We start from the raw sequence: 22,217 nt of genomic DNA, 5'->3' as shown, positions 1-22,217 counted from the left end.
CTGAAACTTATTTTTTTTGTTTTTATCAGGAACACAGGCCTTAAAAAGATAAGCACCTCTGAGCTTGTTTCCTAAGACATCTTATTTATCAGAATCCATTTTTAGACAGGACGTTCCAAGCGGGCTGGACTACACAATCGCGTTCACTGAGCTAACCCCAGCACCAGCCTGGGCCTAGCACCGAGCCGGTTAGGGGTTTGTCTATTGCACGGTGGCTCTGCCTGACTGTTCAGCCGTGCTGCGGCCCACTGGGGCGGGAGAGCAGGAAACGGAGCCAAGGTTGGCTCTGCTGAGAGGTGCTGCATTCAGAATAACTCCTCGAGTAGCAGCAGACACGTGCCACAGGCTTAAGTCGTCTCCTCCTGACTTCACCCAGGTTCTCCCGCAACGAAAACAATCTAAGGAGTCGCCTCAGCCACGGCACATCTCGGGGCCGGGACTGCTCCGCCCACACAGCAGCGTGGTGGAGGGCCGGGCGCGGCCCCGACGTCACACTTGGCCCCGCCCCTTAGGGGAGGGGCGTGAGCGCGTGAGCTCTGTTACATAGGCGCCTTCCTCCTATATAAGTGGTGCTAGAGGCTGACGGTGGGGTTTTGGGGAGATGGTTTTGCTGCCATTTTGTAGGGTGTTTGTTGCAGCGACAGGGAGAGGAGACGGCGGTTTGGAGACAGTTATTGGCCAAAGGGCCTTTTGCTTTTGAGGAGGTAAGGTTTCGGATAGGGTGTTCTGGGCTGGGCGGTTTCCCAGTCTTTTAGGTCTCGAAAGGCAGGTGTCGGAAAAACGACGGGATTCGGGGCCTCGGTGACCAGGGTTTCTTCGGGGCACAGCTCTGCTCGTGGCATTTGAAACCTAAAGTTGCCCCAGTGTCATGGTAGATTTAAAATCCTAGGGCGGAAAGGCCTCGGCTCTGCCGCTGACTCGTCTCAGAGAGGCCAGGCCACTCATATCACGGCTCCTTAGGCCCGTGACCCGTCCCACCGATCAGAGTGAGACCCTGCGAGAGCCTCCTAGAGCAAGTGTTGTCCTAGATCAAGCCTTACTCTGGGTCCCTGGCCTCGGCCGTTTGTAGCATTCTGGGATTTTCCGAGGTCAGACTTCTGCCTCTGAGTGCGCCAAAGGCCCTGGCCAGGTGCCCTGGTGGAGAGGCGGGGGGTGGGGACTGGGCGTCTGAGGAACTGCTAGTTTGCAAGTCCAGGTGGTGGAATTTAGCTCGTGCTTGTGAGAGGTAAATACGGAGAGGCTCATCCTTTGTGCAAACTGTTTTTGTCCTAAAGTGGAGCATAGTATTATTGCATCAGATGTGCATTTCTGATACTTTTGGATCACCCTGTCCTTGATTACTTAAGTAACCATGAAATGCTTATACTATTCTTAGGAAACAGCGCTCCAAACTGACCACGTCAACCACCTGGTCTTATTTTATAGGTATCTTTGTATGATTGTGCTCCATACATACACCCACAGGCTTCTTGTTATCCATTACATACAGTACTCTTGGAGCCATCTAATCATAACTTTAACCTTTATAGATATTTTTATATAGATAACGTCAAATTGTCGGGTAATATAGGGTGTTAAAGGGCAGTAGAGAATCAGGTTTCTAAGATGGATATAAACATCTGATGTTTATTGTATCTGATGTTTTTATTGAAGGACGTCCAATGATTCTAACATGTAGGATTCTTTGTTAATAAGAAATAGTGTGATAATTCTAGATAGTTTTTCTTTTTTTTTTGTATGCGAAGGAACCTAATCTGTATAACCTGGATCTGGGATTCTTCTCTTGGCCCCCTGAGAAAATATCTCTGAACAGTAGTGGTGGTGGTGGGGGGACGGCTTCCTAACAGCTGAATTAAATTTAAAGTAATGAACTTGGCTAGAGAAATAAAAACCTTTGGCTCTCCCAAGATGCTTATTTTAATATTTGCATATTGATAACTGCGGTTATTTAAGAATTCTGCCTTGGTGAGCTAGTTATGGCCTACTGATAGTAGAAGGAAAAAAACAAAACTGAAGCAGACACACGTGTTTTGCAAAAAATGCATTATAATAATCATAGTAATAAACCTCAGTCATCAGATGTTGTAATTTTGCTTGCTATGATTTAAGAATGCTTGACTAAACAATTTTAAAGAGTTCCTATGTGGTTAAAATATAATTTGGGTAATTGAAGGGTTAGAAGAATTCCACTAGAAGTATAATTTTTTTGATGGCTTTTCTGATGGTCTTTTGGCTCAGGTTAATTTGTAATGTCATTTATTTCAGTTTCCCATATTCAAATGTCTATGTAAATCAGAATGCTCACTTATCAATTTCCAGTGAGAACCCTGACTAGAGTTTTAGGATTTTTGTTGGACCTAAGAATCAACAAGAGAAGTGAGTTGAAAGATCTAAATATTTGGTGGCTTCGGTCCCTGATGGCATGATACCTACATTTTCTTAGGGAATACCTCCCAGGAGATGCCTCATTTTAAAGTCTTTTAATTCATTTGAAATCTTTTAAATTTTTTACTTGAATTTGTTTGCTTGTTACTGAGTCATTTGGGCTAACTGAAGGAGGTTAACTAAGTTGGTTTTGCTCCATTTTACCTGTTTTCAGCTCCTTGCTGAGTTGTGAACTTCACCCTCTTCAACAGTTTGGACATCACTGTTAAAAACTTGACTGCTTTGTGAAAGAATTAAGATTTGAGGAGGCAGAATGGGATGACATTGTTAGAACACAGATCCTGATCCTGAATGGATCCTGAATGGATCCTGAATGGATCCTAGATGGAGCCAAGGAATTGTCACAATTATCTGATTTCAGTGTGACCATATTCATCCTTATAGGTTCATTTCTTTAGTCACCCCAGATCTATAACAAATATGTTTAATTTTAAGAATGGTTGCAGGATGATCTGAAAATAAACAGTCATCTCCTATATTCTATCCCTAAGTGTTTCTCTGACTTCAGTTATTTGTATCACTGTATTTCAACAAAGCTGCATGACACTTGTGATATTTGTTTTAAATTAGTTCACATTTAAAGTTAACATCAATAACTTAATAATTTGATTATATCAATAACTTAAGAGATTAGTAATAATTTACCATAGAAAGAAGGTAATGATAAAAATAAAACGAAAAAAGTTATTAATTTCTAGCTAGATATTGTTGTCTACTGAAGGCTGTAAGCCTGAATCCTGACTCTTTTTTTAAAAATGGCAGTTAGCGAGTGTTAGTTGAAGATATGCACCAAGCTGAGAATATATCCAGAAGAATGGAAAGAAAGTGCATTAAGGTCTCACAGTGTTATCATTTAATACTAGGTGTGTATGCCACTTAGAATCATCTGACATACCAGTGGGATAGTGCCTCCATGCCTTGGGAACCATTACCTACGAAGATTTTAGAACCTGTAGGACCCCATGTGCTGGGGTTTTTCTATTTAATTAATATTAATGTGAAATATTTTATTTACTAAATATAACCATCTGTAAATTCCACAACTCACTTTTCATTTCCATTAACAGATGAGTCATTCCAAAAGAACTCACTGCCCTGACTGGGATAACAGAGAAAGCCTGGGACATGAAAGCTATAGTGGAAGTCACAAACGGAAGAGGAGATCCCACAGTAGTACACAAGAGAACAGACATTGTAAACCACATCACCAGCTTAAAGAATCTTATTGGTAAATTACGCTTGAACTAGTACCATTTTAACACTAATAGTTGTAATGACTTGTCATTAGCTTATATAGCTTTCATCTGTCAGATTGTTTTATAAATCAGTCAACAAATACTCATTCAGAAAATATTTACTGAGTGCCTATTATATGCTAGACACTGCTGTGAATAGAACAGAGTTCCTACTCTCACATATCTGTGTCCATTTGGGAGCTGTAGGAGACAGTTGATGGAGTCCCAGCTGCCAGTAATATAGTTGTGGGAAATGAGACACACGAAAGTTAAGTAAGTGATTAAAGGACCAGTGAGTGCCTTTAACTTGTATGTAGTAGGGAGAGCTGTACGTTGGGGCACTTATTTAGGGTTCCACAAATGAGAGCTAATGAAGGGTCGGGAAGAGTTCATCCAGATGGAAAAATAGCATGTGGTGTGTGAGAATGTTAAAGTGTGTTGGGGATTAGTTGCTTATACTGTATTCTACAGGTTATATTTGTAGATAAGGCCAGTGGATATGTTTGGGATTTTTAGAAGCTTGGCTGTTGTAAGAAGGACCTCATTAAAAATTTCCAATGGCATGTGTCCTGTTCTGTTGTATTCTTACCAGTGTAAAATTTGGAGGTACTACGTTTATATAGAATTGAAGGAATTTTTCAAGTTCCTAAATGATTAAACAAAGCCTAGGTGAATAGAGTTTCTTTCATTCTGTCCTCCGTTAATTTCCCTTTCTCAGTTGTTTTTGTTGGTTCTATGTTTTCTCCTTGTTTTGTGCAGATGTTCCACTGGGACTGTTTGCCAGATTGCTTTCTAAATTAGCCAACTGGCGTTATTTAAAAAACAGTATGCAATGTTTTTCCTTCTCCATGCCAAAACAGACTTGTTCTGTAGAACAGTGAGCTTGTTGTTAATCAGTGCAGACTAATCATTCTTCACACACTATCATATGGAGGGAAGAGGGAGAATCTATGCCAGGATTTCAATGACCTGAGCTAATTAATGTATTATACAAGAATATCTGTACCCTATATTAAGATAACTACAAAATACTCTGTAAGGCTTAACATATAGTACTAACCATTCATGGATTTATTATGCATTGTATGTGTCGAAAGGAAGTGATATGAATGATGAACAGTTATTCATATTCACAATTAACCACATAAAGATGATACTGAGTCAGTGCAATAACCACTAGGCCAATAGTTTCTTCTTTGATATTGGCACCAGAGATGTCTGGTGGTAATTGCTCTCCGTAATCTGGAGTAATCTAATAGTCATTTTCAAAATTCAAATCTTCATAAGAGTTTTTCTATTGTAAAATTATTGGAAAAAAATGAAAAATACAGAAGCATATAAAGAAGGTACTCTTGGTGGGATGCTAGTCCCTCATTTGGATGTAAAGTTATTTCTTCTGAAAAGTATCTTTGTATACAAATCTTTGCCTCTGAATATTTCCTGAAAATAGGTTCTAAGAAGGGACAGTTTCAAGTGAAAGGGTGTGAACTCTTATAAGGCTCTTGCTACATATTCACATATTTTTCCACATATTTTTCTAGAAAGTTTGTACCAAGTTACACTCCCTACGACATGCTGTCACCAGTCTTGTCTATTTTGAAATGCCAAGAATAGTGTTTTCTTTTCATTTGAATGTTTAAATTTCTGCTGAATTTGTCCTCTGTCATGTGCTTATTGAACACTTGAATATTTTTTTAATTGAAGTCTAGTTGATTGTGAACATTATTTTTGTATTCTTAGCCTATTTTTTCTATTAAAGCATATTTTTCTTATGATTTATCAGCGTTTTTATTGTATATCAATTATCTTACCTTTTTCCTATATATTTCAGAGTGTCTTTTCTTTCTGATTTGTAAGTAGCCTGTGAATTGCTCCCTCCCTACAGGCTTAATCAATTAATTCTACACAGGAAGACTGATGTGGCTGTGAACACTGTGAACACATTTTATATCCTTAAATGTCTTGTTGTAACATAGAGTATCAAGCCTTACACCAGTGATTCTCAAACTTTAGTGTGAATAGAATCACTTTGGAGGTATGTTTAAAATGCATATTACCAGATTATTCAGTGAATCTGACCTGGGGTCCAGGGATCTTCATTTTTAAAAATTCAGTATTTCGATATTGTTAATAAACAGACCACCCTTTGAGAAACACTGTTTTAAGCCCTTTAGCCTGGCATGCAAGATTTTGGATGATCTGTTCCCAGCTTATTTATTTGCCTATGTTCCCCTATGTGAAAATTGCTCTTGCTGAAATTGTCTACTTACTATTTCCTAAGTAACATGTAGACAAACTCATCTCTAAACCATTCTGGCTAAAAGTACTCTATAAATGTAAGATGGTAATATGCCATTTTTCTTTCCTGGCACCACTTCTACTTCCTACTTTATCCAAATCCTGATGTCCCTATAAGATGCAACTCTTCCCTTCTTTTTCACGAAATCTTCCCTGACCATTTTAAGCATTATGAGTTTTTTCTCCTAAGCACTCATATCCAGGCTTTTGGCATTTCCTGCATGGTTGAGTTTTGTTTTATTTTTGTGTGAGTAATCTCAAATTGAACAGTTATTTGTTGGCAGGGATTTTGCCTCATATATTTTTTATCTTCCACAGGACCTGTGTGGAAATAAAAACGAATGCCCATAGCCTCATTAGTCTTGGCTGTTTTAAAGAACTACAGTGAAATATTCACTGGACATTCAGTGACTATTTTTAGAAATTCAATCAGTCTGTTCATCCTGTTCACTCTGCCCATATAGCCTTTATAATTCTGTAGACTTTGTTTATATAATCTCTAAGCCTCGGTTGTTGTAGGCTGAAGAGGTCCTCATCTTTTTAGTTTATCCTCATAGTATTACTTCACTCCATGTTTGTTATTCTATAGATTATTTATGGATTATCAGCAGCTCTAATTTCATGCACTAGTCCAGCTAAGGATTATTAGTGTTAGAGTTTTCCGATACATTTTAGACTTTTATGGGAAGGATGCCTTACAGAATTAAACAGATGCCCTTTAGAGTATGGTAATTTCTAGTTTGACGTATTGTAGATCTCTCCCTTAACGGTTCCAAGCAACTGATCAGATCCCTGACTTAGACCCAGATTTAGACCCTAATATCCTGAGTTGTTTCTCCAATGGCTAGAACTTAAGGCTGACACTGGGGAAAGGGGGTTTCTGCATCTCCCCAGCCTGGATTTGATGCCAGCCCTGTTGAGTAGCAGTTTTAGAGATGCTTCTCCTTTATTTTTGCATAAACCAGCCTCCTGAGAAAAAAGAATGACAACATATTCTGGGAAAAAGAACGAGGTTAGTGAGGGCAGTCTAGTTAACATCTGTCACTCCATTGCCTGTCAGGATTATTTTAGCTGGTGTGTCTGACTGGGCAGGTGTCCCCTCTCTCCCTCAGTGCTCCACGTGCATCCCTCTTGAAGCTTCACACTGTTGAAAAGGATACTCATCCCAGGTAGAGAGGGGGTCGGGAAACTGGGTCAGTTGACTCTGTCTTTTTCTTTCCATCAAATCAAGGCTGCTTAACTGGAATCCATTGACTTCCTGAGGTCCATGATCTCTGAAATTCCTTGCCAAGTTTTGTTTACACATTTGTGCGTTTCTTAGGGGAGAGGGTCCATACCTCTCAATTAGATTTTCAAAGGGATCTGTAGATTCAGCAGTTAAGCACTATGGGGCTTACCTGGTGGTGCAGTGGTTGACAGTCCGCCTGCTGATGCAGGGGACGCAGGTTCGTGTCCCGGTCCGGGAGGATCCCACATGCCACGGAGCGGCTAGGCCCATGAGCCATGGATGCTGGGCCTGCGCATCCGGAGCCTGTGCTCCACAACGGGAGAGGCCACAACAGTGAGAGGCCTGCGTACCGCAAAAAAAATTAATAAAAAAAAAGGTAAGCACTATGGCACCAGATGATGCTGTTTTCCCTGAATTCTTGTTTATTTCACAAGCAGGAGTGACAGGAAATTCAAAATGCAAAGGGAAGTAGGGGGTTGGGAAATCCTAAGCAAGCAATTACAAGAACCTTTTCTCATTTGAGGGGCATATATTTTGGATATTTTTGGCACATGAAGCAGCCTTCAAACACTGTGTTGACTATTTCTCAGAAAGATACAGGAAGCTCGAAATAGAGGAGAGGAGATGGAATAGGTGGTGTGTAGAATAATACTGGCACATACAATAGGATTTAGAATGTGCTCTACAACCATGGCAAATCGTTTTCCTTCTAGGGATCTCAGTGTAGTCATCTGTACAATGAAAGGCCTGAAATATATTTAAGATTCCTTTTAGCTCTAATACACCTTTGGTGAAAGAACTCTGTGTGCCAGAGATACCTAACTTACATTAAGAAGGAAAGGAATCCTGTTTTGCCTGCCTCATGTTGTGTGTGGCTCTGCAAAAAGGAAGAGAGCTTAGTTACAGATGCATATATCATAAGATTGATGAATTTCAGAAGAGCAGTTTTGTGAATTTTTGGTCTTAACTTTCACCAGAAGGTAAAGGGACACTTAATCAAGTAAACACTGAATATGTTGAATGATTTGACCCAAGGTTTGTTCCTTCATAGCAGTATATATTAATAGAGATATATGTACCCATTTGCTTGTTGGTTAAAGTAAAATTATTTAAGTTTTGTGAGTTAAGCATAAATTCTAATTCATCAATTTGTATTTTTTTCTTTTATTGAGTTAGCTGTTGAAACCAGGAATTCTTGAGAGAATGTTTTATTTTAACCACGTTAAAATGTGGTTAAAGGTTAAAGCGTTCTAGAATGAAGAGAGTAATTTTAAATCCTTTAATGTGTTTGCAGTCATTATTTAGAAGCAAGGTTCTTGAATGAGAGATATTATCGGGACCAGAGACACATTGATGAATACAGAAATGACTACTGCAAAAGATATGTTCTTAACATTGATGAATACAGAAATGACTACTGCAAAAGATATGTTCCAAACATTGATGAATACAGAAATGACTACTGCAAAAGATATGTTCCTAGCATTGATGAATACAGAAATGACTACTGCAAAAGATATGTTCCTAACATTGATGAATACAGAAATGACTACTGCAAAAGATATGTTCCTAACATTGATGAATACAGAAATGACTACTGCAAAATATATGTTCCTAACATTGATGAATACAGAAATGACTACTGCAAAATATATGTTCCTAACATTCATGAATACAGAAATGACTGCTGCAAAATATATGTTCCTAACATTGATGAATACAGAAATGACTGCTGCAAAATATATGTTCCTAACATTGATGAATACAGAAATGACTGCTGCAAAATATATGTTCCTAACATTGATGAATACAGAAATGACTGCTGCAAAATATATGTTCCTAACATTGATGAATACAGAAATGACTGCTGCAAAATATATGTTCCTAACATTGATGAATACAGAAATGACTGCTGCAAAATATATGTTCCTAACATTGATGAATACAGAAATGACTACTGCAAAAGATATGTTCCTAGACGTTATCACACAGACGTTGAAAGCAGTTATCGAATCCACTGCAGTAAATCTTCAGTCCGAAGCTGGAGAAGCAGTCCTAAAAGGAAGCGTAATAGACAGTGTTCAAGTAATCAGTCACGTTCGGTATGATTGATTTTGTTTTTATTTTGGGGGGATACTTATTTGTGTGTAAAAGCTCTTACTGAGCCAATAAGTTTTAAAAAGTTTATAATACTATTTGAATATAATTGTGTTTATATTACTTGAATCCTTAAAGGAAACTTCCAAATTCTTACAACTAATCTGCATTTATTAGTTAGTCCTCATATGCCCACATTTACTCATTTTCTGCAGACCAGATCATGAGGTTCTTGATTTTAATGTTAAAAATATTTTTATCTTTTATAACATAATCATACGAAAAGATGAAGCACTCATCTTTTCTTTCATCTTAAACATTTTTTACTTTAAAAGAAACCCCTTTCCCAGTACTTGGAGACAAATGTAGAAAGTTGCACTGGCGGATACTTACCCTGTGTATAGCACAATCTGCAATTAGTTCCATTGGAGTTCTGAAAGTGGGTGCTGAAGGGGAAATTATTGTCCAGAAAGCCTGCCCTTTTTTTTACACTCATGAATCTTCACTTGTTTGCAGTAAACTATGAATTATTATTTTCCTCCCCAAGTTTTCTTCACTAGAACTATCATTGATTAGATCAAACATTGACATTAGCCTTTATTTTCCCCTTTTATTTTAATAAGTATGTTTAAAAATATTGCTAAGTATCAATTTGAACTAATCTTGACATTTTAAAACATCTTCTTGCCAAACTAGACATTTCAACTCACAGCATAGGCTATTTTATAACGAGATTAATAGATCATGACATTGCATTCTTTAAATTTCAGACTTCAATTAAGTCAGTATTTTAGAGACAATTGTGTTGTTTTTTCTATTGCCACTTTAAGTAACTTATCTGAAAATCTTGCCATGTTTTTCTTCTGTAACATAAACTGTGTCCTGTGAATTTCTGGGGACTGAATTTGAAATTGCTCCTGCCAACTGTTCGTGGCCTGGTGCTTATCTGAATGCCTGAATATCTCCCCACTGAATGAATTGCGTATTCTGCCCTGAATTCACTCTGCTATATTGATTGGCTGGACGACCTTGGTGCTGCCCACTTGCCGTTCCAGAAGAGCCACCAAAGGAAAAGATCCAGGAGTATAGAAGATGATGAAGAGGGTCACCTGATCTGCCAAAGTGGAGACGTTCTAAAAGCAAGATGTATAGAATATTTTTCAACACTTTTTAAACTTTGCAGACAGAATAATCTTTTTAAGAATAGTTTGTCAGCGGGGGGCTAAAGAACTCTTCATTGCTTTTTTGTTTTGTTTTTTGTGGGTTTGTTTGTTCTTTTGTATTTCTTCTTTTCTATAGAGTTTAAATATTTCTACTCTAAAGTTCCAAAATAATCAGTGGAATTTGAGATTAGAGCAAGAAAGATAGCTCTATCTAAATTATTTTTGTAGCAGCTGAAAATAAAATAATTTGAGGGCTGGAACCTTAATTATGCTTTAATAGAGAGCATTTGAAAAAATTCCACACTTAAGCATTCATTATTTGAATAACTGATAATTTGTACTCATGTACTTACACTTCTTTCTCCCCCCTCACTTTAGATGAAATCGTGAACACTTTGGGAGAAGGGACCTTTGGCAGAGTTGTAGAGTGCATTGATCATGGCATGTAAGTTTGTTGTTTTTCTTTTTTGAACATTCTGATATTTTTGGTGGAGAAGGATCCATAATTTAGATGAAATGGAATTTAAGTGGTAGCTATGTGTTTTCCTGGGAGGTATAAGTATTCAAAAGTTCTTGAACTGTGTATGATTTATTTACCATAAGTATGGATTTTGACCAAGAATGCTGAAAATGTTTATCAGATGGAGTTCATTGAAATTAATGTCAGTGTTCAAGTGAAGACTTTCCCAGAACTTAGGTCCTTAGCTTTCTATAAGAGATTTGGAGTGCTTTACCCTACTTTTGAATTGCAGAGACAATAAATTAGCATGTCTAATCTTCTTGGTTCAAAAACTTTTATTTCCAAAGGATAATATTTGCACGTTAGGGTTAGCTTCTCAAACTATAAATAAATTATATTACTTGAAGCCTACAGAATAAAGTCCAGATTCTTTAATGAGTTATACTAAACTTTTTGTTATTTGACCCTCTCTGCTTCATTTTCATGTTTTCCTCTAGGATCTCTATTCTGCGGTTGCAAATTTTTTTGTAAGTGAACGTCTTACAACAGTTTAGTGGAAACTGCACATTTCTAAATTGACATCTCAACTTTTCATCATAAAATAGTTGAGGATGTAATTTCCAGCTTATTGTAAATGCTGATTTTTAAAAAAACATATTTCTCTTTCTAAATATGTTTGGGGGAATCTAAATACAAAAGCTTGATACCTCCTGTCATCCATGAACAAACTTTGCTTGAATACTTAGAAATGCTTTATCTTGAACTTAACTTTTACTTCACTTTTCATAAAGAATATTATCCTAAGTGTCTTTTATTATCACCCTTTCCTCTCTATGACAAAAATGTGAACATAAAGTAAAATTTTAAGATATTTTGAAATACTTTGACTTAGGCAAGTTGCTAAGAATTCCCATCTATTCTTCACCCAGATTCCACAAATGTTAACATTTTACAGTGTTTAATCATTCTCTATATTTACATGTTATATGTATTTTCAAGTTTTGCCAGCTTATCTACAACCTGATTCACATTTCACTAGTTGTCCCATTTAGGTCTTTTAAAAATTTCTTGAGGTTCCAAGACTTGAGTATTTGAGATATTCCAATGAATAGTATTCAATTGATCAAGTACCAATCTGTTACAAATTTTGATACTTATTAGACCTAAAACATACAATGTAATTGAAAATATATCTTTTATTGAGATGGTTGGGGCCTTTAAAAAATGAGTTCCTGTGTCCATAGATAAATCTTACTGTTTTAACATTAAGTTTCCATTTTTCTTTTTTTTTAATTGACAAGTAATATGAAAGCTTATAAGTTTAAGTTGTATAACGTTGGTTTGAAACATTTATATACTGCAATATGATTACTATAGTAGCATTAGCTAACACCATTATCCATTTTTCATTTTTATAGCTATTAGCACTGTTCATTTTTATAGCATATTAGCAGTTAGAAAACTTGTCCATATGATGAAATAGATGAGACTAGAAGAAGTTTTGTCACAGCAGTTTTATAGTAATTCTTTTAAGTCTTGAGATATATGCTATACATCATAGGGAGATAAATCATTAAAAATTTATTTTGATGATTATATATCAGCCCACAACTTCATTGGGACCTTGTCAAAAGAAATGAGTTCGGAATAGGTTTGCTATCCAGCCACTAGAAAAATTTTTGCCTCAAAGATTTTTTTTTCTTTTTTATAAGCAGCCTAGGGCACAAACCTTGACATATTAATTTCACGTGCATGGGGTTCTCTTTTGTAATGTGGGAAGGCCATAGTGAAAAATGCAGGGTTGACTGCTGGCTTGTATTCAAGAAGATCAGGTTTAGAAAAGAGGACAGAAGGAAGATGACGATTTGGAAATCCTCTTCCTCAAAATCATTTACGGCTTTTTTCTTTGGCCGTGCCACGTGGCTTGCGGGATCTCAGCTCCCTGACCAGGGATTGAACCTGGGCCCACGGCAGTGAAAGCTCATGTCGTAAACCACTGGACCACCAGGGAATTCCCTCTGCACTTTTTAAGAAGTACTACAGATGCCCCGGTCTAAAACACGCTGCCATACATTGTTGCTATTTATACCTATTCGCATCAGTGAATGCACTAAACAGTTTTTTGGCTTGATGACTTATTGATGGTGTCTCCTTTGCCAGAATTATCTAACAAACTGATAGTTGTCTTTCTTCTCTGAAGAAGTCTGAGCTCCCCTAACTCTGATGGTTAGGCTCTTTCTTCTCTCTATTCCTTATACCAGGCACTTCTAACCTAATGATAAGTTGTTCAAGTGTCTGTCTTTTCCATTAGACTGTGAAGTACATGGGACAAGCTCTTTTTAACAGTGATTCCAATGCAACATCTGGCACAGTCGGTCTAGCCTGGTGAATGAGTAAATGTTTTCAGCAGTAGTATATTCAAGGTTTATATTTTTATCCTTTTTAAAAAAAAACTACTTATAAAATCTAGGTAAATTTAAACTTGGAAACAAACATTAACGTTCATAAGTATTAAGAGAAATCATCACTCTGTATAATGTATATTTTGTCAAAATGTTTTGAAAAAATATTTATAGATCTGCTATAATATACCCTGAAAGATTATTTTAGGAAAATAGCATAGAGTGATTGATACTTAACAAGATGATGCTTTAGAGCAGGGGTCCCCAACCCCTGGGCCGTGGACTGGTAGGAACTGGGCCTAACAGCAGGAGGTGAGCAGTGGGCGAGCGAGTGAAACTTCATCTGCTGCTCCCCATAGCTTGCATTACCACCTGAACCATCACACCCTCCCCCCAACCATGGAAAAATTGTCTTCCATGAAAACGGTCCCTGGTGCCAAGAAGGTTGGGGACAGCTGCTTTAGAGGATACATGTCTTCAACGCGCTTCTGTACATTTACCATTTTCATTTTGTTTTTAAGGGGTGGCATACATGTAGCAGTGAAAATCATAAAAAATATGGGACAATATCATGAAGCAGCTCATTCAGAAATCGAAGTATTGGAGCATTTAAATAGTACTGATCCCAATAATGTCTTGTAAGTAATAAACTTGGAACTGTGATCCATTATGTTACATGAAATAATCAGAATTCTGTGAACTGAATTATTTGTATTCTGATCTGTTTCAGCCGATGTGTCCAGATGCTAGAATGGTTTGATCATCATGGTCATATTTGTATTGTGTTCGAACTCCTGGGACTTAGTACCTATGATTTCATTAAAGAAAATAGCTTTCTGCCCTTTCAAATTGACCATATCAGGCAAATGGCATATCAGATCTGTCAGTCAATAAATTGTAAGTATACTTGTTAAATTTTTAAATACCAGTAAATTGGACAAGCAACATATCAAACCATTGTCACTAAAAATGCACGTTGCAAGTAAAGATGAAACCACTTTTGATCCCTACCTCTACTACGAATTCTCCTTTCCTCCGGTACAGATTAAATTTGTAAGTGAAACTAATAATGTCTTTTTGTTCTTTTGTAGTTTTGCATCATAATAAATTAACCCATACAGATCTGAAGCCTGAAAATATTTTATTTGTGGAGTCTGACTATGTAGTCAAGTATAATTCAAAAATGGTAAGTTACACTTGTTTTAATTTTGGTAGTTGTCTTTAAAATTAATTTAGCTTGGTGATCCTTGGATGAGGAATTTTACCTTTGAGGCTTATTATATCCTGACGTTTAACCCAAAAAGGGTAATCCTTTGCCTTTCTCATGGGGTTATTTTGAAAATCAAAAAGAGAATTCATGTGCAAGCCTTTTGGATAGTGCTATAAAATATTTCATATCTTTATTGATCTTTGTGTTTACTTAACTGTATCTCTAGAAACGTGATGAACGCACACTGAAAAACACGGATATCAAAATTGTTGACTTAGGAAGTGCAACATACGATGATGAACATCATAGCACTTTGGTATCTACACGGCATTACAGAGCTCCAGAGGTCATTTTGGGTTAGTAGATACCAGACTTCCTGATATTTTAATTGAAAAAGAGATTTTTTGTTCTCTATAGCTTTTATTGGGGGGCAGGTAGTTGGGGGATAGCTGTAATTTTCTTAGCAGTGTACAGAAAATGTTTTCTGTTTTCATAAAAGCTGTCTGGACATTGCTATAAATATTTTTCCTGAGTGGGAAAAATGTGATATCGTCTGTAAAGATATTCCAGGTGGTGGTTCTTTTTGAACAAGTCAGTCTTACAAGATCATAAGAGAACAAGCAGTATTGGCTAAGTCCATGACAGCAGTGTGATTTTGAAGCGATGTGGGCACCTCTTTTCGTCTCATCACAAAGCATGGTGCTGGGGAAAATGCTAAAGATTTGGCTGGCAGACGTCTAGATGTAGGGTGGATGGAGGTTAAGAGGAGAAGAAAGAGGGGCTAGTCTAAGAGGAGAGCTTCTTTGATCATCTTTGACATGGGAAAGCATGGAAAGGAAAATTAGTTAAGGTGCAGGGTTTTTCAATATTAATAAAAGGGAACTCAGTGAGGGAGAGCGCATCTTATGCCTCAAAATTTACAAGTTCGAGACCGAGTCATGTTGATAGAGCAAGGAAGTCAGAGATGGATTTGGGGGCTTGGAGACAGTGGGAAAAATTCAGATCAGGTGATATTGGGAGATAGTTAAATGGTATAAGCATATTACTTTGCCAAAAGTAAGTTTCAACCGAGGTTGGATAGTAAAACATCTTTGTGGAATCAGTCTTTTCCACTTTTTACCTTTTGTCGAAGAGGACTTGGTAGTTGAGAATATGAGTGTGAAAGCAAACTAATGACGTTTACCTAGAGTAAAGAATTAGTAAAAGGGACAGGAAATTAAGAATAGTATGTAGTGCTGGCTAGTAGAACTTTCCATGATGATAGAAATGTTGTATATCTGCACTATCCAACATGGTAGCCATTAGTAGCCACACGTAGACTACTGTGTACTTTCAGTATAGCCAGTGTGACTGAGGAACTGAATTTTAAATTAATTAGACTTTTAGATTTAAATAACCACATGTGGCTAGTGGCTACCACATAGGATAGCACAGGTTTGGAGCTCATCTTTGAGATTGATGTTACTAGGATTTCTGCTTAGTATGGTCTGAAAGAAGCTGCTGTGTTGCAGTAGTTTAGAAAATGTATTCATGGTTGAGGACTGAAGGCTGCAATGAAGGTAAAAGAATAGAGTGTGGGAAGAGATTGTGGACAGAGAGGTATTTTCAGAGCTTAAAAAGAGATAACTTGCTGTGTTTTATCAATTTTAAGAAGAAGATTTTTCTCCACATTTTAACATGTGAGGAAACATAAGACAAAACGGCATTTTTTCTTGGTTATTGGTTCATAAAACAGTGGTGTATCTTACAGTTAGTTAATGGCCTCCTCCTAGATTGCATAAGATACAGTGATTCTTAGTAATAATACAGTCCCATGTGTGGCCAGGCTGGGGATAGTTGATATAAATCTGAAATTGGGGTTATTGGTCTTTAGGAAAAGAAATGAACAGATGGGAAGATTAGAAGGGTTCTTTGTGTGTTTGTGAAGTGTTACTCCTGAGGATTAAGGCAGAATTAGGTTGAAGAGGAAGATGTTGTCAGGTGCCACCACTGAGGAGGGCAGTTGGTCTCATGTCTTGGGTGTTGGTAGTAAACAGAAGTTGGTAAAAGTGAATGATGTGAAATTCCAAAGAGTATGAGAGCTGAGCCATAAGAGAATGAGGTAGTTTACAGTCACTTGGGAGAAAGCTGGACTGGGAGACAGGAGTGGCTGGAAAAGAAAACTTTCATCTTAGATCCAAGCTCTATCATTTGCAGATTTTGTATGTGTTACTGTAAGTAGAAACCATGCTCCATTATCCTTTTGTTCAAGTGATAAGTACCATGAGGGTTAACAAAAATGGCTAAATCATAGTCAAGTTCCTTGAATATATTGTTTCTTCCTTTGTCTTTAAATTCAGTAATGTTACTGAAAGTAATTGAAATGTCTTTTAAAGTAGGTTTTATTTGTACATTATTTTTTTATTAAAAACTTAATCTATAAAAGGTTAAAACATCTGTATGGTTTAGGTTTACTCTTTTCCTTTCTAAATAGATAGAGACTTAAGGCTAGGTGTTTTTTTCTTTTCTGAATAATGTTACTATTGAGAATTCTGAAGGAGAAAATATATGATCATGTATAGACAACCTGAAAGTACATATATAGATACCTCTCTATGTGAACTTTAAATATCTGTATAATTCTGCTTATGGGTGACACTGCTTATAATATCCATTATAATTCTTACATAATTTATGTGACACTACTAGTTCTTTTAATGGAAGAAATAAACTCAGATATCAAGCTGATGGTAATTGCTAAGGGGTTAGTAATTACACTCTGAGGATAATTATTGACCTATGTTTGCACTAATAAAATGTAAAATTTCATAGAACAACCGTTAAGTGGGTATAACAGTGCTCCTCATTGCACAAGCAATTCAGAGACTATGGAATATTTGCTAACCCCTCTTACTTTCCATAAAATGCCTCCTCCCCCAGGTTAAAATACTGTAAGTTGATACAAGGATATGGAGGACTCTGAAAGCATACTGAATAATGTTTGGTATAAAACTAAAAATGTAAACCCTGAATTTACTCTCATATTCTCCTAAATGTGCTATATAAAGAGAGCACCCACATAGGAAAAGATATTGTGTATTGGCAATTAAAAATTGTTGCATACTAAAATGTTTGGTTTTGTTTTTAAATAGCTTTAGGTTGGTCTCAGCCATGTGATGTTTGGAGCATAGGTTGCATTCTTATTGAATATTACCTTGGTTTCACAGTCTTTCAGGTATGTATTTAGTAAATGTTACTTACTGATTCATAATGAGCTTTAATGTTAAAGGCATGTTAAAGTTTTTGTTTCCATATTGGAAAGTTGCCATAGTGTCATTATTCTTAAGATGTAAACTTCCATGTGCAAAATAGTCAACCTTCTCTAAAACCATAGTTGAATGAAATACTCTCAGTGAATGGTCATAATTCATTCTGCATGTGGAGCTTTTAAACACATGGTTCATATTGACTTCATATGATCCATTTTATTGTGATGCTCCTTCATAAATTTACATTAGTGTTACTATGGTCAGTTTTAATTCAGCTCTGGTTATGTTGCACTTTTATTAAAAGAATTCAGAAACAGTAAGTTGTATTAAGCATGTATGACACCCTAGGCACATTTCTAAGCACTGTGTGTATAAAAATGAAAAGACAGCATCTCTCTCCTCAAGGAAGACATACACAGGATAGACATGGGAAAACGTACAGTACAATATGATACTTGCTATAATGGAACAATGTAGAAGGGAACCCAGAAAAGGTGAACAGTTAAGTTTCCTTCGAGAAGGCATCACTGAGGAATAGGGAGTTTAATCCAAGCTATAAGGAAGAGTAAGGGTTTGTCAGAAAACTAGAGTGTGTGATGGCCATATCAGGAAGAAATGGTATTCATAAATGCAAGAGGCATAAAGGAAGAGCTACTCTAGTTGAGGAAGGATGAATAGTGCTGCCGGAGTGTCTTGGATAAATAGGAAAATGGTGTCAGTAGGCAAGTACTGATTCATAGTGGACTTGTTTGCCATAGAAAGGTATTTGTTTTATCCTCGGAGTCAGTGGTTTCCAAATGTAGACCGGTCTAAAATGAAAATGATTTTGTAGGGTTGCCGTCCTGGCTTTCATTTAGAAATTATCTCTCCTGTTTTTTTTTTTTGGTATTAAAATGTTCTTTCTATGAAATGATAATAGTTATTGGCTTACTTGGCAGAACAAAAAGGAGAAAATGTTATTTAGGTCTCTACTTGTTTTCCTCATAATTTTGCTTATGTCGGAAAACGAAAAGTCTTGAAAGCTTCAAGTGGTGTAACCATTGGAGAACTTTAAGAGGGTTGTGATTTGATCAAGGTGTGTTGTTGGATGGGGTGAGGGTGGTTAGGAAGTTCCTGGCTAATACTGTCAAGGTTGCTTTGAGGTTATGGCAATGCAGGATGAGGAGGGAGGAAGCTGTGATGAATTATAAGTCACTTAGGTGGCTGTTGCAGAATATATGTGTTCACTGCTATGGGGCACCTCACCAAACTTCTGTCTACTCCGTAGAGATCTGTTAAAAGTACTCTGAGTTTGTAGACAAGTTTGATATCTAGAACATAGCTGTCGGACATTTCTAGGGGGTGGTGTCTGGTTTTGTGGTAGTAAGCTATAGGGTCAAGGAAAAAGTTGAGCACAGTGCATGCTTTCTTCATTCTGACACATATAAAATCCTTCAGATGGTTTTATGATTGTAAATCATTCTGAGATCTTAAGCGTCGATGATTAACTTTGGTTTGAGATGTGGTTTATATTTTAATTCCACCCCCCAAAATAGTCTTCAACTAAGGAACTTTTTGAAGATAATGGAGCTTGTATTATTTATTCCTGTCATGACTTAAGAACATTTTGAAAGCAGTGTGCTAGGCACAGTAGTTAATGGATTTAAAAAGCATTGCACATAGACTCTGCTCTTCAGAGCAAGGATTGGCAAACTATATCCTATCTGATGCCTGCTTTAAAAAATGAAAAAGAATATGTGGTGGAGACCATCTGTGACCATCCAAGCCTAAAATATTTACTATCTGGTCCTTTATAGAAGAAGCTTTCCAGCCTCTGCTTAGGAGTGTACCATTTAGTTTAACAATTTATTCTACTTTAGCCAAAGCTCTGTTACTGTGTAATTTAAGAATATGAGTTTTGACTTGGGTTCACAGCTCAGGTTTCCTCATTGATGAGCTATATGAGCTTGAGCTAGTATCTTAACCTCTTTGAAAGTTATGTTCCCACAGTCCTAGCTCAAGGTTGTTGTAAGAATTATTGGGACTGTATTTTTATTGTCTAGGATTAGTGTTACAAAGTTGCTATCCATTGGGTGATGGAGGTTAGTTAAGCAACCGATAAAATGAGTAGCCAGGTTTTTGGTAATCTTCCCAGTCATCCCTCAGTTAAACAGTGCAAGTAATACAAATAAGGAAAAACTGTTCTGTTTTACATTAAACAAATTATTCGAACATTGTAAATCAACTGTACTTCAGTAAAATATACTTAAAAAGTTGTTCCTCAATCAGCTATACAAACCTTACCAATTCATTTCAGAAATCAGACAATCAGTGTAGCTCATTCAGTTTTATTCCATCTTTGAAGTAGAGTGTAATATAAATTGTATAGCTGTCTAATCTAGTCCTTTTATGGAAACACTATTTTCTTTTTTTTTTTTCTTAACATTTATTTATTTACTTTTTTTTTGGTTGCATTGGGTCTTCATTCCAGCACGTGGGCTTCTCTCTTTTTGCGGTACGTGGGTTTTCTCTCTCCACTTGTGGTGTGCAGGTTCCAGAGTGTGTGGGCTCTGTAGTTTGTGGCTCGCGGGCTCTCTTGTTGTGGTGGGCAGGCTTAGTTGCCCCGCAGCGTGTGGGATCTTAGTTCCCCGACCAGGGAGCGAACCCACGTCCCCCGCATTGGAAGGTGTATTCTCTACCACTGGACCACCAGGGAAGTCCCGGACACACTGTTTTCTTGTGTTATCCTTTTATGTGCGTGTAGGGAAATGGAAAGTGCTAAGTTTCTTTTTCCTATTTTTTTAGACTAATGATAATAAAGAACACCTGGCAATGATGGAACGTATATTAGGACCCATACCTACAGACATGATTCAGAAAACAAGGTATGCTTTTTAAGATTAAAGTCCTTATTGGGTACATGCAGTGGCCTATATTCAAACTATAGAAAACCCATCTTTGTTGTTATTGCTTATTCCAAAGACTGTAGATTTTGAATTCTTTTTCATGAAGTCAAGTTTTTGAAAAGTAATGCAATATTTACTTTGTGATCCAGTAAATAAAGTGGTGTTTTTATACTCAGGTTAACCTTTGCATAAATGTTTTCCTAGGTTGATTTAAAAATAATACATAGAGTAGTAAAAAGAGCTTGATTTTGGAGTCCTATCTAAATTTGAATTCCAGACTGTTGCAAACCACATGTACGTCTTTGGACAAGAATACTATAAGTGGTTTCAAAACATAGCTTCACCGCAGAAGTCATCCAGGGAATTGTTAACGATTTCTAGCCCCATTCCAGATCTAGTGAAATCAGAATTTACAGGAATGGATCTAGGAACCTCTGTTTTTGAAGCTGGCATTGTTTCACATATGGTACAACTTAGGTGGGATACTAAAACTTCAGAGGGTACAAGATTAGGAAAAATACCATATAAGGTAGCCGATATAATTATTGCTGAGATTTTTAGAAATTGTATGTTTATGTATATATAGAGAGATGTCTATGGTTCCATCTTTTCCCCCAATCCCCTGTTTGGGGCAGGGTAAGAATGTGGGTTTGGGGTTTCTTTTTTTCTTAAAATTTAATCCAGACTTCTCTTTCCTATAGGAAACAGAAGTATTTTCTTCATAATCATCTAGATTGGGAGGAACATAGTTCTCCTGGTAGATATGTTACGGGACACTGCAAACCATTAAAGGTAAAACAAAAAACAAACAAACAAAAAAAAACCTGTTTTAACTATTTTTTATTGTCTTTCTTAAACAAAGTCATTTTTCCCCTCAGGAATTTATGCTCTGTCATGATGAAGAACATGAGAAACTGTTTGACCTGATTCAAAGAATGTTAGAATATGATCCAGTGAAAAGAATTACCTTGGATGAAGCATTGCAGCATCCTTTCTTTGACTTATTAAAAAAGAAATAAAATGGAAATCAGTGGTCTTACTATACTTCTCTAGAAGAGATTATTTAAGACTGCGTCAGTCAACTCTAAACATTCTAATATTTTTATAAACCTTAAATTATTTTGTACAGTTAAGTGTAAATGCTGTATGTTTTGTATCAATTGCATAATTATCTTGTTAAGCAAATATGGTCTTGATAATGAATGAAATATAAAAGCTAAAATTAATTTTCCTTTTTTGAGATTAATTACCATTTTTAAAGACCTTTGGAATATCCTTTGTGTCCAGTGATTGATCTTGCCTTTTTGTACATGGAGGTTGACTCTTGGAAGTGATTTTTGTGTTTTGTTTTTTGGTTTTTTTTTTTTGAGTAAAAGGAAATCTTGACTACTTCATTCTTAAATGAATATTCTTTATTTACCTCAAACTTTCCTTAACTTTAAAAGATTTTTTCTGTAATTGTTGAACAGGTAATAAGTATTATTAACTTTAGGTAGGCAGGTATTAGAAACCAAAACCCATAGGAACTGTTTGCTGTTGGAATTTC

The 22,217-nt window shown here is 36.6% G+C and overlaps 1 protein-coding gene across 2 annotated transcripts; it reads left to right on the top strand.

Moving 5' to 3' along the window:
* The first annotated feature begins 679 nt into the window (after positions 1–679).
* On the top strand, positions 680–21,723 carry LOC132485886 (dual specificity protein kinase CLK4-like). Of its 2 annotated transcripts, XM_060092490.1 has the most exons (14): positions 680–704; positions 3,513–3,673; positions 8,501–8,555; positions 9,141–9,308; positions 10,359–10,449; positions 10,845–10,911; positions 13,850–13,966; positions 14,059–14,225; positions 14,420–14,514; positions 14,765–14,894; positions 17,670–17,752; positions 20,571–20,650; positions 21,373–21,463; positions 21,550–21,723. In XM_060092490.1, the coding sequence occupies exons 2-14, from the start codon at positions 3,513–3,515 to the stop codon at positions 21,688–21,690; spliced, it is 1,446 nt and encodes a 481-aa protein (XP_059948473.1). In that variant the 5' UTR covers positions 680–704; the 3' UTR covers positions 21,691–21,723. The 2 variants fall into 2 exon arrangements, with proteins under 2 accessions (XP_059948473.1, XP_059948472.1); XM_060092489.1 differs by lacking the exons at positions 680–704; positions 3,513–3,673; positions 8,501–8,555; positions 10,359–10,449 and having other exon boundaries at positions 9,229–9,308.
* The last annotated feature ends 494 nt before the right edge of the window (positions 21,724–22,217 follow it).

The sequence above is a fragment of the Mesoplodon densirostris genome, chromosome 3, assembly GCF_025265405.1.
Source record: "Mesoplodon densirostris isolate mMesDen1 chromosome 3, mMesDen1 primary haplotype, whole genome shotgun sequence".
Lineage (NCBI taxonomy): Eukaryota > Metazoa > Chordata > Mammalia > Artiodactyla > Ziphiidae > Mesoplodon > Mesoplodon densirostris.
This window is presented reverse-complemented; position numbering and strand designations above follow the sequence as displayed.